Source organism: Crinia signifera, chromosome 5 (genome assembly GCF_055691185.1).
Source record: "Crinia signifera chromosome 5, ASM5569118v1, whole genome shotgun sequence".
In the NCBI taxonomy this organism is placed as follows: domain Eukaryota; kingdom Metazoa; phylum Chordata; class Amphibia; order Anura; family Myobatrachidae; genus Crinia; species Crinia signifera.
Genome location: NC_139221.1, coordinates 24,903,919 through 24,922,827, shown reverse-complemented (window position 1 = coordinate 24,922,827; position 18,909 = coordinate 24,903,919). Strand labels below are relative to the sequence as shown.

The 18,909-nt window shown below is 47.0% G+C and overlaps 1 protein-coding gene across 5 annotated transcripts in view; it reads right to left on the bottom strand.

Annotated features, from left to right (window-relative positions):
- Positions 1 to 18,909, bottom strand: part of DGKB (diacylglycerol kinase beta) — a 438,667-nt gene that overhangs the window by 301,500 nt on the left and 118,258 nt on the right. For all 5 annotated transcript variants that reach the window (XM_083186797.1, XM_083186798.1, XM_083186799.1 and 2 more), the window contains exons 6-9: positions 11,284 to 11,427; positions 7,076 to 7,125; positions 4,517 to 4,591; positions 952 to 1,071 (exon numbers count right to left, since the gene is read on the bottom strand). In XM_083186797.1, the coding sequence (XP_083042923.1) occupies positions 952 to 1,071; positions 4,517 to 4,591; positions 7,076 to 7,125; positions 11,284 to 11,427 (389 nt within the window). The remainder of the gene's footprint in view (positions 1 to 951; positions 1,072 to 4,516; positions 4,592 to 7,075; positions 7,126 to 11,283; positions 11,428 to 18,909) is intronic.

Genomic DNA, 18,909 nt, shown 5'->3' with positions numbered 1-18,909 from the left:
AAACGGAACATGCGATGCAATGCGCTTTTCTTCTGCATGCGTATGTATGTAAAGAGGGCGCCCAACTAACATATAAGTACCGGATCTCGTTACTTATATTGTAATACATTTGATTTTGTAGCATTCAACCAGAGTGCGCCGTTATGATTGTTTAACCTTCAATGAGGTACACGACGTTGTATAGAAATGTGCCCTCCTACAGTAAATCCAGCCCCAATATTCCATGCAGCGCCAGATCCCCTGCAAATCTGCTAACATCATATATACTATCTTCAAAAGTGGCTTTAAATATATATTTATTAAACTATACGAGAGCAAGATAATCAGTTCTCAAATGTGACACTGAAGAGAATTCAGACTTTAGCGCAAATGATCTAATTAAATGACAGGTGTCCAGTTCCGTTCGCCAAAAATCCAAATCCAGATGAATTTTGTGGAATTGAATCAAACCAGGATGATGGATTAGAACCAAAACCAAACATGGGGTTTGCGCGCATCTCTAAATTAAATGCTGCTTAGAAACATTTTTTAAAAAAACGGTATTTACTAAAACATCATAGCTTCTTCTGCCATTTTAACAAGGTGTAAATGTTTTTTTGTTCAAACAATAATGATGAGAAATGAATAGGTATCGGATTTGCTGAGAATGGAACTACTGGCACCAAATCATAAACGGGCCCTTTGGGAGAATCCCTTATCTCTAGTTCCAATGTCTTAGGATTTATAAAGCGACACAGGGGTAGATGTATGAAGGAGTGATAGGAGCGGAGAAGTGACCCATTGTAGAAGTTGACCATCCAATCAGCTTTAACGTAACATTTATTAAGTGCATTCTATAAAATGATAATTAGGAGCTGATTGGTTACCATGGGCGATTTCTCCGCTGGCTCACTTCTCCACTCTTTCACTGCTTCTTATATCTACCCCATAACAAAACACATAAAAACTCACATTTTCCAGCCCGAGTAGAACCAGGAGGGGGATTGTCGTCATTCCTCCTTGAATCCATTCATCCAATGACACCGTGCCGTCGTGGTCATAATCAATTTCCTGCATCATTTCATGGAGAATCTAGGAGCAGGGGCATAAAAGAGAACCTTACAAGTGTTCAAATCATCTGTGCCTTAAAATTCTATAACTATCGATATTCTTAAGCCAGGTACACACGAAACAATCAATGTGTTCACCTGGCAACTTCATTTTGCAACAGGACCTGGTGCATACTTGCCTACCCTCCCGGAATGGCAGGGAGGGTCCCGCAAACTGGGTCCCCCTCCCGGCCTCCCCGGAAGGTAGGCAAGTCTCCGCATTTTCGCTACAGCCCCGGCTCCCCCCTTCCCCGCAGTATAAAACCCAGAATTTTGCGGTCTGCGGGGTAGGGGCGGGGCTAAAATAATGCGATTCACATCATTTCACATCATTTTAGCCCCCCCCCCCCCACCATCCACGGACCCGCAAATTGATGCAGCTGTCAGTCATGAGGGCAGGGCTTAGTGACATCAGCCTTGACCCGCCCCCAAAATGTATCCTCTTCCCCCTCTCGCTCCTCTCCGGGCTTCTCCCGGAGAGGAGTTTTAAGAAGTCGGCAAGTATGACCTGGTGGGTTGCTGGCATCAGATAGTGCCTACACACTTGGCGATGCCGGCTACAATGAGCGACATCGGGGGTTTGGGGGGGGGGGGGGGGGTCTATCAGGCTATGCAATTAAAGTACATTTTTTTCAGGAGCTAAATTGCCTGTTTTTGTGCAGTAATTCAAAGGATCCAAGGCCATGATCCTTTGAATGTCTAATGGTTTAGTGTTACCACCTCATATCACTGAGGTCTTGGGTTTGACTCCCACCATACCCTAACTGTGTGGAGTTTGTATATTCTTCCCGTGCTTGCGTTGGTTTCCTCTGACTGCCATTATTTAAAGATTGTTCATGCAAATGGCTGGCTCAAACCTCAGGCTCGGGCATAATAACAGTCACCGTTCGCTGTTTAAAATAAGTGAATCTTTTATTTAAAAAAAAAAAACAGCCATTTAGGCTTGTATAAGCCGTGTTGTGTGCTGTAGCTATTTCATGTATTGTGTTTAACTGAAAGCTACAGGTTATCTTGGGAACTAAAGATTTGTCTGCGGCATCAAGATCACAATCAAACCAGCCCAAAAACCTTACGATCTCCAGATCCGATCCAAGTCTCAAGGAACCATGCATTGGATTGGATAGGCACATACGATTGGGCAGCATAGATGGCGTAATGGTTAGCATTACTGCCTCACAGTACTGAGGTCATGGGTTCGATACCCACCATGGCTTTAACTGTGTGGAGTTTGTATATTCTCCCCATGCTTGCGTGGGTTTCCTCCGAGTACTCCGCTTTCCTCCCACAATCCAAAAATATACTGGTAGGCTAATTGGCTCCCAACAAAATTAACCTTAGAATGTTTGTGTGTGTTTTCATGTACAGTACATGTCGTAGAGAATATAGATTGTAAGCTCCACTGGGGCAGGGACTGATGTGAGTGTTCAACTATTCTCTGTAAAGCGCTGCGGAATATGCGTGCGCTATATAAGAAACTGTTAATAAATAAATAATACGATTTTGGCACTTATCATCCCGATTTCTCGGCCCGATCTTTCATGGTCCAAATTGAATTAATATAACATACAATATATGTAACAATATACAAAATAGTATAGAAGACCATAAATGTAAGATTTGCGACCAATGGTGTTTCTAGAGCCTGGGGCTGCAGCACAGATCTGGAAACCACACCAACAGCTGGTGAGTCGTGGACAACGATGTTTGAGGGGTTACGGTTGGTATGGTTCCCCTATTTGAATTTTGGACTGTGCTGCAACCCCAACTCCCCCCCCTCTGGATCCGCCACTGCTTGTGACTGGTTTTACCATACATATTATATACACAATTTAAAATCACCTAATCAATGTATGCCAAAAAAGGGGTACGGAATACATCTTAAGACGGCATTATTGAATGTAATCCGCAAACACAGTCTGAAATTTCATCAAGTGTATGGGTAAAATTCAATTAAGTTCCGATGAATCCACACAATAATTCATGAAGGCAGGGATCTCGTGCAAAAGTCCTAGTTGTCCCTCCTTTTAGGTGAATCTGGCACTTTCTCAGCCTTTTCATGTAATTGAATTCCTAAGTACAGTCCGCTGACGCGTTTCGTCGCCTTTAGGCCTTTTCTATCACTGTACTGTACTGACTTACTGTTCCAAAGCCAAGCTGTATCTACTTATCGGTCTCCTAAACTTACAACCTGCCACCTCTGTGGTTTCATAAATGGACACTGACCACCCGCTGGAGGACAGTATGTTTAGCATGTGGCCTGACTTGTTATTGAGACATGGTGGAAGGATCTGCCTCTCAGCCAGGGGAATATGTGTGTAACATCCTTTTCATGTACCGCGAACAGATCTCCCACATCGAGACCACCATCCGTCTTCATGCAGAGAACTATTTGGCATCAGTGAGATCTGTAACAGGACCGGGAGCATCATAGATATAAAGCACACGATCATGAGCTTGACATCAGGAATATTATTTTGTCAGAAATGGACTTTTATCTGTCAGTTTGCTGCCTTCTGCAGTTTGATCAAATGAGACAGACCGGGAGACAGCAGCAGGGAACATGTAAAATGAGCAGATAGATTGTAGCATCGTAGCTCAACTATAAATCACAGACTTGGAATAAAGCTGCCCAGGATTCAACATGGAAAAGCCGCCAGTGCAAACCTGCATGCAAATAAAACCCAGCAACAAAACATGGTTTATGCAGGACCAGGTGGAAACTTGCACCCTGTAACTGGATTTGCTCCTGTCTTTATCCTGCAAATATCCCCAAGGTTTCTGCAGTCAGTGACTAACTCCTGCTGTGCCTCATGTGTGGCCACTGATGTAACCAAAATCCAGCAGCAGTATACCACAGAGAGGGCCCATCTTCGCATTGTTGATAATGGGAGTTAAAATTTGTGAAACGCGTCAGCCCGGAAGTTTTTTTTCCCAGCAATCCGTAGCTTTGCATATGTATAACCGTCACACTCACCCTATTTGTGCTCTGGTGGTGGTAAGGCACCATCTCGGAGTAGCTCCGCCCAATATGATGGTGGGGGCGGTTAGTGTAGATGAGTTCCACCACCGCCCCAAGACCACTTTAAACCCTCCTACTGCTCTTCTGTATCCTTCTATTCTCTATTTATCCTAATAACATATTGGGGATAGACGCTAATATTCTGTATCATGGTAACTTTTTATTTTATTTTTTAAGTTATTTTTCCAGTGTATTTGGATTTATCGCGAAATACAAATATATCCCCAAAGGTTTTTCAAACCAAAACTACCAAAAAGCAGGAAACAAAAAAAAAAAGCAAAAAAAAAAAACTAAAGTAAATCACATTGTAAATTCACATTATGATATATAAAAGATGAAGTGCACAGTAATAATATATGACATGAGGAGTAACAGCGCTATCGCATACATTCTATGAACGTTTGCTTACAGGATTAAGTTCGGTGACGTCCCATTCCAAATACTCCGCAACGTGCATCATCTGGGTGATTATACTCTCCAGTTCCTGAAAAGGAACACGACACAGGATGTTGACCAAGCCGTTTGACATTTTTTAATTGACAGTCACAGTGCGTTTCTGATTTTTCTGATTTAGTAACAAGCAAAATTATGCCATTCTCGTCCTGAATGCACAGTAATAAACCCTTGGCGGCAACAAAAATACACTAATAGACACTTTGGGCTCAATGCAGGGCCGCCAACAGGGGGGTGCTCTGGGTACAGCTGTCCCGGGCCCCAGCCCCTGGAAGGGCCTGGTAGCTCATTTTGCCCACCGCAACCTCCCCCCAACTACCTCCGCTGTGCTGCCTGCTCAATGCAGGACTGGGGTGGCCAATTAAAATGCTGCACCGGCTTTTTAGCCATCAGAGCGGCTGCTGGTTAATAAGCTCTAATTGGCTCACCAGCCGGTGCTGCATTTTAATTGGCCATTGGCATCATGCATTGAAGAAGTCTGTGCTTCAGGACCTGCGGCAAGAGTCGGGCGGTCAGTGAAGGGAGGGGGGGAGATGTGGGGGGTGAGATGGGGAGGGGGCCTGGACTGGAAATCAGTCCCGGGCCTCAAAATTCCTAGTTGCAGCCCTAGCTCAATGTAGTGGTGCCGGAGTTGGACGGTTTTGCCTTGTAAATGAAAAACAATAGAAAACATCTGAGTTCAGCCGGGAACCCACGCCTCCGGCCAACTACCAATCTCAGGCTACAACCCATGTCACTATAGGAACTATCAGTATATAATGACATGCCACCTCTACTGTATATTCAGTATTCACTTCTCTACTGGCCATAGAAACAGGCCAGGGGAGAAGTTGCCCATAGTACTTTATTATTCAAGTATTGTATAAAATGACAGGTAGGAGCTAACAGAAGTGTTACCGGGTCTAGTAGCCTGGCCTAAAGTAAAGGGGCATGGCCGAGACAGGAATCCTGGGGACATAACTCCAGGGATCTCGACGGAGATGCTGGGCTGTCCTCGGAGACTAGTTGCTCCACTGTTGGCTACTTGTCTATAACAGGAGCCTGGTGCTGCAGTAGAAAAGTTACCCTGCAGCAACTGGCTCATGTCATTTTGGAGAAGTCTGCATTTCGGGGTCATCCAGGTGCATACCGCACCTGTCGCCTTTTAACCCCACTGCACTTCTCTACTCTTGCCACTGCTATATACCGTCTTGGCTGATCTAGCTAGCTGTCTGCTCTGGCTTTGGCAGGCGCGCACTCATGAGGTCATGTGACACCTTAAGTTCCTTATACAGCATACGGTAGATATATATATAGTGAGGGAGCTACAATAAATAACATTATGGTACTTGTTTCCTAGCACGGCCACAATCGCGGGCATCGGGTGTAATTTTTAGTGGTCTGCGACGCGACCGACGCGATGCCCCCGATTTTCCCATTGAAATGCATTGAAAAAAGTCAAAATTGCGTCGGTCGCGTCGTAGGCGGCTAAAAAAGGCTTAAATGGTCCAGACGCGATGCCCCCGATTTCCCATAGGAAACAATGTTAAATGGCTCAATTTACCCACGATGCCCCCGATTTCCCATAGGAAACAATGTTAAATGCCTCAATTTCAAATCATCATAGGGAACAATGGTAAATGGGCCAGAAACCCCCCAAAACACCCCTGAACAGTGAAATGTCCCCCCAAAAGTAGTTTACGCCACCCCACGATTAACGTGAACCCGAAGCGTGGCGAGCGTCCTCCGACCTTTTCATACCCCCACTATCCACGTCGGCGTGGAGTTGAGAATAGAATAGTGTGTCGAGCGCAGCGAGCCACCGAGCCCGAAGCGTGGCGAGCGCAGCGAGCCCCGCGAGGGGACGTGGATACCTTCACAGGTAAACGCGTCCCTTCGCGGGCTTCACAGGTATCCGTGTCCCCTCGCGGGGCTCGCTGCGCTCGCCACGCTTCGGGCTCGGTGGCTCGCTGCGCTCGCCACACTATTCTATTCTCAACTCCACGCCGACGTGGATAGTGGGGGTATGAAAAGGTCGGAGGACGCGTACCGCCGCCCCGCGCGGGCTCGCTGCGCTCGCCACGCTTCGGGTTCGCTGCGCTCGCCACGCTTCGGGTTTGAGTTGATCGTGGGGTGGCGTAAACTACTTTTGGGGGGACATTTCACTGTTCAGGGGTGTTTTGGGGGGTTTCTGGCCCATTTACCATTGTTCCCTATGATGATTTGGGTAAATTGAGCCATTTAACATTGTTTCCTATGGGAAATCAGGGGCATCGCGGGTAAATTGAGGCATTTAACATTGTTCCCTATGGGAAATCGCGGGCATCGCGTCGGTACCATCGCACCCGATTTTTTAGTGCATGCGATGGCCGCGATGCCCCCGATTTTTACTAACGATGCCCACAATCATGATCGTTGTGGCCGTGCTAGGAAACAAGTACCAACATTATTTGGGTGAGTAAGCTAATTGCACATTATAACGTCCTCTCTTCATTCTTCTACAATGATACGCGTGATAACACTATAGGCCGCTTACCGTGCTGTCCAGATAACCATTCCCGTCTGTGTCATAGAGCCGAAACATAACTGAAATTTTCGAGACAAAAGAGAGAAAACTTTTGTTACGTAGTCCAGACAAAAAAAAAAAGCCCACTATCGCGAGAAGCCCACTAGCAGCAGTTTGGCGGCCATGTAAATCCACCTCAGCCTGTCTATACAGCCACGATCGGTCATACCATTAAATTCTGTACAAGCCGTATGGCAGGGGCATTTTCTGTTTTACCATGGGCTCCGGTGAGCTGCAGGACTTCAATGCCGGGGACGCGCCCTCGTCTTCCTAGCCACTCCTCTATTACCTCCCAGGAATGCACACTAAAAGGCGCACTCCCTGCGCCCAGATTTATTTTCATTGTGGTAACCATTAGGACACATATGAAGGGAAGGGATGCGCACATGGTGAATGCCCAGCATTTCATGGGTGTTCCCGTTAAAAAACGTTGGATGTTCGAAATAGGCAGTGACGCGGCTGCCGGCGGTGATCACCGGATGTCGGCTGCTCGTCCTCTTCCCGTACAAGAAGCCTGCAAAGCTAAGACCAGAGAATGTCTTAGTTATGCACGCTCCTTCCAAATCATTCAATGGTCAGGGAACTCGCCGGGCGAGGTGGGGGCGGGCGGCTGTGCGAGCGGCGTTTAATCCACACGCAATGCTGCGGGATTTGCAGTGTTACGCATGGACAGTTTCAGTAACCCGGCAGGTTAATATAAAAATACTGTGGGTGAGATTTAATAGGGGCCGATTTTTAGGCATGTTTCAAAATCGCACAAAATCGCATTTTTTGAAATCGCATTTTTTCCCCCAAACTGCAAATTTAATAGTGTGCGAATTGTAAGAAAAAAAATGAGATTTTGTGTGATTTTCTGTCAAGAATTTTATGACATCCAAAATAATGATTTTTCATGAACAAATTCAATTTTAAGGTAAAAAGTGCAATTTTCCCACAAATCGCATCCTATTAAATATGCAATTTTTAAAAAAACTAGCGATTTTGGACGTTTTTTTTACTACCCCCCCCCCCCCCCCCCCCCCCAAAAAAAAAAAAAATCGCACCCTGTATCTCCTATTTATAGTATATTTCTAAGCAGGGTCACCCCGTGTGGTCTGGACCAATGTTACCTCTAATTTTACGAAGGCTGTGTGCGGCAAAAGATTTTGGCTGTGCAACTTTGGAAGGAAATTTAAATTTTTGTGCGTCACTTATATAGAACTGGAAAATGACGTTCAGCATTTGTGTTAACTTTACTTCAAAATTATATTAAACATTCAAAACACAGCACACAATGTAGTTAATGGATGAAACACACATTAATTGAGTCCACAACTGCAAAAAGGGACCACTGCTGCTTTGTGCGCTCTGTTGTAATGTCTGTGCGCACACTCGTCGAGTTGTGTGCGCGCGCACGTGCGCACAGCTTAGAGGGAACACTGGTCTGGACTGTTCCATTCTTTGCTACATGCCATACAGGGAGGCTTTATTCTCCCCCTCCTCCTCTTCCTGGTGACAGTTGTCACCTAGCCCACAATACACTGTTACATCATAGTTACCTCCCCTCCTGCATTCTGCAGGAGACTCCCTGACATAGCAGCAATCTCCCTCTCTGACTCATTAGTCTATCAATCTCCCTCATGTCACCTAGCCCACAATACACTGTTACATCATAGTTACCTCCCCTCCTGCATTCTGCAGGAGACTCCCTGACATAGCAGCAATCTCCCTCTCTGACTCATTAGTCTAGCAATCTCCCTCATGTCACCTAGCCCACATTACACTGTTACATCATAGTTACCTCCCCTCCTGCATTCTGCAGGAGACTCCCTGACATAGCAGCAATCTCCCTCTCTCCCTCATTAGTCTAGCAATCTCCCTCATGACACCTAGCCCACATTACACTGTTACATTTTTTGGAGAAAAATGAATGAGAGATAGATAGTTACATTGAATCATCAGCGCCATTTCCCAGCACTTTACCAAGTATATTAGCTCTTACTAACTGCTTTGGGGCTCATCTACATTTGGATATAAATCATTTTTAAAGAATCCTCTCAGATGTAGCAGTACACACCCACGCTTCTAGGTGCCACGTTCACAATCTCTCCATATATGGAACTGGACACGCCCTTTGAGAAGAGCATGACACGCCCCCTCAATGGGGCGCTTACCAAATTCTATTACCAACTATAATCTCCCTGAAATTAGTTTGCAAAAGTAGGCAAGTATGCTCTATAGTAATCCAGAAAATTACTGCCGCCCTTGTTCTTATTAATTTTTATAAACTATACAGCGGCCAAAGGCCAGAGCTGACTCACTCACACGTCAACCGATTCACGGAAACACTTTACAAAAAGCTCCTTACTGAATACTGATGACAGCAACAGTATTCTATGTAAAACAGTGCTTTACAAAATATGTTGTAATGACTTATGTCATCCAGCAGAGGGTGCCATTCTCCCAGAAATGAACATCATACAATGCCATTACTACAGGCAAAAGAAAAAGCTGTTTCATGGCATACTGTACATGTACTTTATTATCATAATTGTGCATCTTTTTCAAGTGGATGGGCATTACCGTAATGTTACAAGAGTTCAGAACACAGTACTAAGAAGTATGACTAATATATAACTAATTAATGTTTGCACACAAACTCAATGTTTTGCATACAAATGTAATTTTGGGGGGTCCGTGCAGGCGTAACACACATTCTGTAGTTACTGTATAGTACCTGCACATGCAGTCTGAAGGTTACCGGAATACAATAACAGCAACAATTTTGGGTGAGTCTCTGATGTCAGCAATGACCACTTCCAGCCCGTATCAGTTTCAGATTAGTGGAGGAGGCCGCAGACTCTTTGATGTTCTAGGAATTGGGAATGGATTTGCGAATGTATGGCGGTTAGCATCGCATTCACAAATCATACGCAATTTTGCACGGGGTGTTTTTTTTTCAGACTGGGAGACGGCTTTCTGCTCACAGTCTGCTGCAAATTATCTGATTATTGACCCATGCCATGCTCCCATTCCCCCCCTGAAAAGACACTGCAGCGAGTGACAGGGGGATTCCCAACTGCCGTCACCATGGAACAGTGCTGTGGCGGATGGGACACGGGACTGTTGAGAGGTATGCATCACTCATCTCCTGATATACTCTGTGCTGCTGGGGACCCTGCTCCTCCCACTATATAACTCTCAGTCTGTGGCTTCCTGCTGCCTCCATTCCCCTCCTCACATCATGTCACTGCCCCTGTCACAAGCAGCCCTGTCCTCACTGACACACCACTCATCTCCTGATATACTCTGTGCTGCTGGGGACCCTGCTCCTCCGACTATATAACTCCCAGTCTGTGACTTCCTGCTTCCTCCATCCCCTCCTCACATCATGTCCCTGCCCCTGTCACATGCAGCCCTGTCCTCACTGACACTTCACTCATCTCCTGATATACTCTGTGCTGCTGGGGACCCTGCTTCTCCCACTATATAACTCTCAGTCTGTGGCTCCCTGCTGCCTCCATTCCCCTCCTCACATCATGTCACTGCCCCTGTCACAAGCAGCCCTGTCCTCACTGACACACCACTCATCTCCTGATATACTCTGTGCTGCTGGGGACCCTGCTCCTCCGACTATATAACACCCAGTCTGTGACTTCCTGCTTCCTCCATCCCCTCCTCACATCATATCCCTGCCCCTGTCACATGCAGCCCTGTCCTCACTGACACATCACTCATCTCCTGATATACTCTGTGCTGCTGGGGACCCTGCTCCTCCCACTATATAACTCTCAGTCTGTGGCTTCCTGCTGCCTCCATTCCCCTCCTCACATCATGTCACTGCTCCTGTCACATGCAGCCCTGTCCCCACTGACACATCACTCATCTCCTGATATACTCTGTGCTGCTGGGGACCCTGCTCCTCCGACTATATAACTCCCAGTCTGTGACTTCCTGCTTCCTCCATCCCCTCCTCACATCATGTCCCTGCCCCTGTCACATGCAGCCCTGTCCTCATTGACATCACTCATCTCCTGATATACTCTGTGCTGCTGGGGACCCTGCTCCTCCCACTATATAACTCTCAGTCTGTGGCTCCCTGCTGCCTCCATTCCCCTCCTCCCATCATAACGTTACTACATAAAACAGCCAACATTGTAATGAAATGGGCATAATGCGAACATGAGGCTAATACGCACATTCCAGCTTGTCCTCCGGCCTTCCTCTCTCAAGCAGCGATAAGTAGCAAACAATGTCTTTCAGCTGAATGACGTCAGGAGGTCGCAGGGACACGGGAGATGAAGAGCGGGAGGAACTGTTACTCCTGTAATTCATCAGAAGGCCTGGAGGAGGGGAGATTGTCTCAATTCATTTTTACAGTATTATCATAAATTATAACAAATACAAAGTCAAACGGAAACCAGTACGGCGACATAACAATACGATTGTATTCCCAAATCATGTCGCAAAGGTTACTGCAGAACACTGACTACTACATGCCGACGGGGATTACTGGTATGAGAGGTGCTGGGTAATGTTGCACCTATTAAATGTGACTTTAAATGGTCTCAGGGTATCTTTGTCCGAGGATGTTGAACCTTCCCTACGAAACACCAGCTCTCTATGGAAATCTATTACCTGCAGCACTGTGTTGCTAACATGAGCTACACACGGAGATGCCTTGGTAGACTTACATATACATTAATGGCCCTTATTCTAGTTCACTTGCAGAGGCAAATTTCTTCTCAAATGGGCAGAACCATGTGCACTGCAGGTGGGGCAGATGTAACGTGCAGAGAGAGTTAGATTTGGGTGAGTTATTTCGTTTCTTTGCAGGGAAAATACTGGCTGCTTTATTTTTACACTGCAATATAGATCTCACTTTGAAGTAAAGCCGCACCCAAATCTAACTCTCTCTGCACAAGTTACATCTGCCCCCCTGCAGTGCACATGGGGCCTTATTCTAGTTCACTCTTTCTGACAAAATCCTGTGCACTGCAGGTGGGGCAGATGTTACATGTTCCTCCTATTAAATATCATCCTATGGGCCTGATTAGGTGTGTAATAGGCACTGCTAGGGGCATCGTGTAAGGTGCATTGCTGTTAGCATTATGGGGGCATCGTGTAAGGTGCATTGCTGTTAGCATTATGGGGGCATCGTGTAAGGTACATTGCTGTTGGCATTATAGTGATCATTCTAATTAATTCGCTCAATGCACTGGGGGCATTATGTGTAGAATAATGTGTGGCATAATGTGATATGAGCATTACAGTGTCAGGCATATTGTGCATACTGTGTGGCATAATGCGTAATGGACATCATGGTGTGTGGCATAATATGTAATGGGCATTATGGTGTGTGGCATAATGTGTAAGGGGCATTATGGTGTGTGGCATAATGTGTAAGGGGCATTACGTTGTGTGGCATAATGTGTAATGGGCATAATGGTGTGTGGCATAATATGTAATGGACATCATGGTGTGTGGCATAATATGTAACAGGCATTATGGTGTGTGGCATAATGTGTAAGGGGCATTACGTTGTGTGGCATAATGTGTAATGGGCATAATAGTGTTATTGGTACTATTATGTGCCCCGGTACTTTCACCATAAAGTCACGCCCTACATTTTTGAAGCGCATCTGCGGCGCGACTTGTTCCTGTTTCGAGTGTGTGTCGGGGGGCAATAATTCACATTCTGCCACAGGGCAGCAAAATGTCCATTTGCAGTACTACTAATGTGGTCATTATGTGTAAGGGGCACTATCGTGCAGTGTTACTTGAATAGTTCTCACTACTATGTGGAGTAATATGAATCAAGAGCACTACTTGCGGTGTAATGTGAATAAGATTGAGCTACCATGTGGCTTTATTTGAAATGGGGGTACTTTTGTGTGGCCACACCCTTTCTTTGTGAAATCACACCACTCCCTTTCTGCATGCGCTGTAAAGTATGGGAGGGTGCACTTTTATATTTTGCAGGGGGGCGCCGAATGCCCTAGCACCGTTCCTGGCCATGGGGCAACCACAGCCTCCGCTTCCTGGGTGAGGGCACCGCTTGTTGCCAACCTGACCTTCCCTCCACCCACAGAACATTTCTGGGTTCCTAGGAGTCTTATACAGACAGAATATTTGAATTGCAGTAAAAGATGTACGAAACCAAAGACATATGTAATAGAGAATCCATCAGGGAAAATGAATGTATCTATCATTAATGCAATGATTGTTCTCAACTTAAATATTTGCGCTAGAACAAAGACATTCCCGGCGCATTGTCATGCACAGTCACAGACACGGTTCTCCGGTGCATAATGTGCCTAGATCGTCCCAGAATGCTCACATACACCTCGTAGTCTTTCGCTTCTTTTCAAGAAGAACTTAGATCTGTAATTACAGATTTTACACCCCGCAAATAAAGTTTTCAGTGACAAGCTGTCTGTCAGCCGGAGCCATAACGGCGGTAACGTCGCTGGCAGAGTAATTATCATAGCAAATACATTGGGGGACTAGCAACAATGAGTCATGTCTCTCTCCCGCTGGATGCTTTACATAAGAAATACTTATGCTGACTTTAAATCACCTGCTGCCTTTTATGTGCAGGCTGACGGATCTGAAAATGATGGCGTTACAGAATAAAGTCGTGACAAAACCCTTTTTGCGGTTGCGCTGAACAGCAGACTCTCTCAACGCCGCACCTGCGATTGTGTTTCTATTTGTATTGTGTTGAACCTTTAACTCCTTATTTCCATCTTGTGGATTGGGAAGCTGGTAAATGGCATCAATTACATTTTTACAGTAAGTAAAATATATATTATAAGGGGGACGTATAAGGTATAAGGCTGGGTACACGTTAAAGATTCGGGGTAATGGGTGGCGGCGTGGCCGACAGGATGTGATGTCATTTGGCCACACATTTATCAATATACCACAAGAAAGGACGGCGGCTGATGGGTAGTGCCAGCCGCCGTGCAGCACAGCAGCAGATGGGATGACCGATATGGTGGTGGACACGGTGCTGACAGGTCGGCTGGGTACCGGTAAAATGGAGGGTGGGGGGCCTCCACGAGGGGGAGTGGCCTCCATGAGGTGGAGTGGCCAGGCCTCCATAAAATAAAAAAAATAGAGGAAGAGAGAGGACAGGCTGCCGCTGCAGCTGTCTCTCTCTCCAGCTCAACACACGGCACTGAGCAGCATGTGCTGAGCTGGGGAGAGAGGCTGTGCTGCGGCAGTAACCTGTCACTTCTCTCCCCACTGCCCGGCTCCCTGCAACAGGTGAGGGGGGAGCGGGACTCCGGTCTCTGAGCACCACTGGTGGTGGATGGGAGTGTGTGGTAGTGTGTACACACTACCCAATGAGAACGATATGTTGGTTTAATCTGCTGGATCGGATGACATTCCACCTAGTGTATACCCACCCAGTAATGAAAATTGGGTACTTGTTTCCTAGCACGGCGCCCATCGTGGGTCATCATATACCTTAAGTTAAGGTATGCGATGGACGCGACAGACGCAATTTTTTGCCGACAATTAAAAAATTGCGTCCATTGCATTCCATTATAATGGCATGCGATGCGACCGACGCGATTTAACATTGAATGCATTGTATTCAATGTTAAATTCCTATGTAAAATCGGGTTCATTGTATGCCATTATAATGGCATACAATGCGACGGATGCGATGGACCCGATTTTACATATGGAACAATGTTAAATGGCCCAATGGACCCGATTTTTGATTGTATACCCACCCTGATGGGTAATTTGTATGTCAATTGCCCCCCCCCCCCCCATTGTTAATGCCACCCCACGATGAACGCCAACCCGAAGCATGGCGAGCGCAGGGAGCCCGCGAAGGGTGGCGGTACGCGTCCTCCGACCTTTTCATACCTCCACTATCAATGTCGGCGTGGAGTTGATTTTATATAGTGAGGCGAGCGCAGCGAGCCACCGAGCCCGAAGCGTGGCGAGCGGACGCGTAATACCTGTGAAGTAATGCGCGGCCCCTCGCTGCGCTTCGGGCTCGCTGCGCTCACCACACTATATAAAATAAACTACACGCCAACGTGGATAGTGGGGGTATAAAAAGGTTGGAGGACGCGTACCGCCGCCCCTCACGGGCTCGCTGCGCTCGTCCACGCTTCGGGTTGGCATTCATAGTGGGGTGGCGTTAACAATGGGGGGGGGGCATTTGACCCATCAGGATGGGGATACAATGAAAATTGGGGTCTGGGGGGCATTTTACATTGGTTCCAATGTAAAAATCGCGTTGATCGCATCACATGCGATTTGGTTGCATGCAATGCGATCAACGCTATTTTTTAGGACCCGATGGATACAATTACAAGTACCGAAAATTGTATACAAAGGGGTTTATTTACTAAGATGAGAGTTCTCTTGAAGATGGGATGTTGCTATGGGCAACCAATCAGAATGTAAGTGTCACGGTGGGTCTGGTACTCAGTCCTCCGTGTCCGCCGCCGGTCTGGTCTCGGCGCTGGGGCGGCTGGGGAGCACTGCAGGACGGGCAGGGTTCTGACGGGTCTGGGGAGCTGTGACTGAGGCGGCATCGGGAGGCCGGCGCCGCCATCTTGGCAGTGGGCAAAAGCAGAATTCGCCAGCCAGGACAGTTTCCAGCCTCCCTGCACTGTCCAGCCAATGGCAGCTGCCCAATATCTATTTAGGGGATCTGCCTTGGGAAATCAGTGTCAGTGCAAAGGTCTTCCAAGCCGTACGCTGCTGGAGACTTCTGGCTCACTCGTGGCTCCTGTTAGCTCACAGTTTGGACTGCTCTGCAATCCGGCCCTGAGAACTCTGGTCCGTGTCGCATCCACCACTATTCAGGGCCGAAACTAGGGTTTCTGGTGCCCGGGGCAAGAAATACATTTAGTGCCCCAGCCCCCCCCCCCCCCCCCACCCCCACCCCCGGAAAAAAATAAATTACAGTATATATATATATATATATATATATATATATATATATATATATATATATATATATATATATAGTGTTGTTCAGAAGCAGGCACACATTTGGCATTTGGTTTTGTTCAGAAAGAAAAACATTAATCAGAAGCCATTTATGTGCTTACAGACAGCAGAAGGGTGACATTAAACAGGGACAGTGCGCTAAAAATTTAGGGCATTTTTTTTTTGGGGGGGGGGGGGGGGAGTGGTGTGGTCACATAGTAGTGTCAATTTACATTATAGAACACACCGTATAACCAGTACACATTCCAGCACACACCGTAATGCCCAGTACACATTCCAGCACACACCGTAATGCCCAGTACACATTCCACCACACACCATAATGCCCAGAGCACATTACACCACAAACCGTAATGCCCAGTACACATTATAGCACACACCATAATGCCCAGTACACATTATAGCACACACCGTTATGCCCAGTACACATTATAACACACACCGTAATGCCCAGTACACAGTGGCGTAAGTTCGTCCCAGTTCCCCGGAGGCAAGATGTGTATTGACACCCCCCCCCCTGCCCCCCTACACACACAAAACCTTATTTAAAGTTTATACTGTATGTCTGTTATGAAATATAACAGGCATATATACAGTATGTATACAGTATATCTATATCTAGAGAGAGATAGAACACATATTTCAGAACTCCAGAAGCAATATCATTGGCCTTCAATTCATGGATTTAAAATTGCAGCGGAGGAGAGGTGCCCCCTTGAGAGCAGGAGCCTGGCGGCAGATGACTCCATTGCCTCCCAGAGTTCTGCCTCTGCCAGTACACATTATAGCACACACCATAATGCACAGTACACATTATAGCACACACCATAATGCCCAGTACACATTATAACACCCACCGTTATGCCCAGTACACATTATAACACACACCGTAATGCCCAGTACACATTATAGCACACACTGTAATGCCCAGTACACATTATAGCACACACCGTTATGCCCAGTACACATTATAACACACACCGTAATGCCCAGTATATATTATAGCACATAAGTGCTGCTTACCTACATGCTTGATGCCAGGGGTTATATGCTTGATGCCAGGGGTTACATGCTTGATGCCAGGGGTTATATGCTTGATGCCAGGGGTTATATGCTTGATGCCAGGGGTTACATGCTTGATGCCAGGGGTTACATGCTTGATGCCAGGGGTTACATGCTTGATGCCAGGGGTTATATGCTTGATGCCAGGGGTTATATGCTTGATGCCAGGGGTTACATGCTTGTTGGTGCATGGGGATCGCCACAAGGGGCGGGGGCATTTTATGGCCGTTGCTGGGGGAAGGGAAGCATTTTGTGCTCGTTGCCCAGGGGTTGGAGAAACTGGCATGTTGCTCAGCAGGCTGTCAGTGCGGCGGGGGACTGGATGTGGCTGGAAGAGCTGACAAGCTGCTCTTCTAGCCACATCCAGTCCCCCGCTGCGCTGACAACCCGCTCACATCATCTTCTGAGAGCGGCTGTCAGCTTTCATAGCCGCATCGCGTCCCATCCCCCCGCGCTCAGCAGTGGCATAGACTTACATTGTGGGGGGGCGGGCGGGCAGCCAAAGGACACACGCACGAGTCTGTGTGTGACTGTGACTCAACCCGCTCAGGGCGCGCAGCGGCATCAACTAGGAAAACCTGCAGTGGTTGGCTGCCGGGCGGCCACTGAGCAATGATTGGGTCCCCGGCGGCCACTGCAGTGATTGGTTCAGGTGCAGCACAGCGCGTCCTTGGGGACCCCTTAAGTTTTAAAAACTGAGTCCCCGGGGACAGTGACAGTATTGCGCCCCCCCCCCTCCAGCGCCCGGTGCGCATGACCCCCCAACCCCCCCTAGTTATGGCCCTGCACTATTGTTCCCAGCTTGTGTTATCCGGTACTGTTCGTTTGGGGTTCTGCTGTATGCTGCATCTGTACCCATCAGCTGCCTGCCAATCTTCGCCTCGTGTGGTTCTTCGGTCAACCCAGAGACTTTCAGTTGCAGTCTTCTCCATAACTAACAGGACCATCTTCACTCATTCGCCATAACTCCGTCATCATTCCACCTAAGCATATCCTCTCTGGGATTCATCCACTATCTTTCAGGCCACCATACAGACTCCTTCCCCACGGCCTGAGCTACGGCGCTCGGTCACCTCGTTATTTACTGCAAGAAGTTATTGCGCTCCCATTTATTTCTAAAGACATTTTCTCGAAGACTATATTTGGGACTCTCCTATTTCGTTTCAGTCCTTATCAAAGCCGTCCGTGACACTGTCTTATTTAATTAGCACCTTCTAGAAGATAATAGATACAATCTGTTTGGTTGCCCGTAGCAACATCCCATTTGAAACAGAATTCCCATCTTAGTAAGTTTCTCCCTTAGAGTCAGGCCGTCTGTTCGTATGGGCTTAATGGGCACTTGCCCAGGGGCCCCAGGTGTATAAGGGCCCTATGCTGATAGCTGAGGATCCCCTTTTTCCAGAGATACCAGAATTTTGAAAATCGGCCCTGGGGAACTGAAGATATCCAACTTCAAAGCAGCAGTCCACATCCGACCTGTTAATTGCAATTCCCAGTCATATTTCTCGAGTTCTCTAAGACTTATAGTTTTTCTGAGAGTATATTCTAAAAGCTGGGACTCTCCCCTTTCTGATAACACTAGTGGCTTGTCTCTATCTTACAAAGAACCAGAGATATCAGCCTTCCAGCAGCCGGTCCCTGCTCCAGCTCCAAACGTCTGGTGTACAGTTTTATATTTTTGTTAATGGATTGCTCTGGCTCCTGATCTCTGATCCCCAAGTTCCCAGCACCTCCTGAAAGTTGGGACTCTAGGTTTTTATACTATTGAAGGCTAA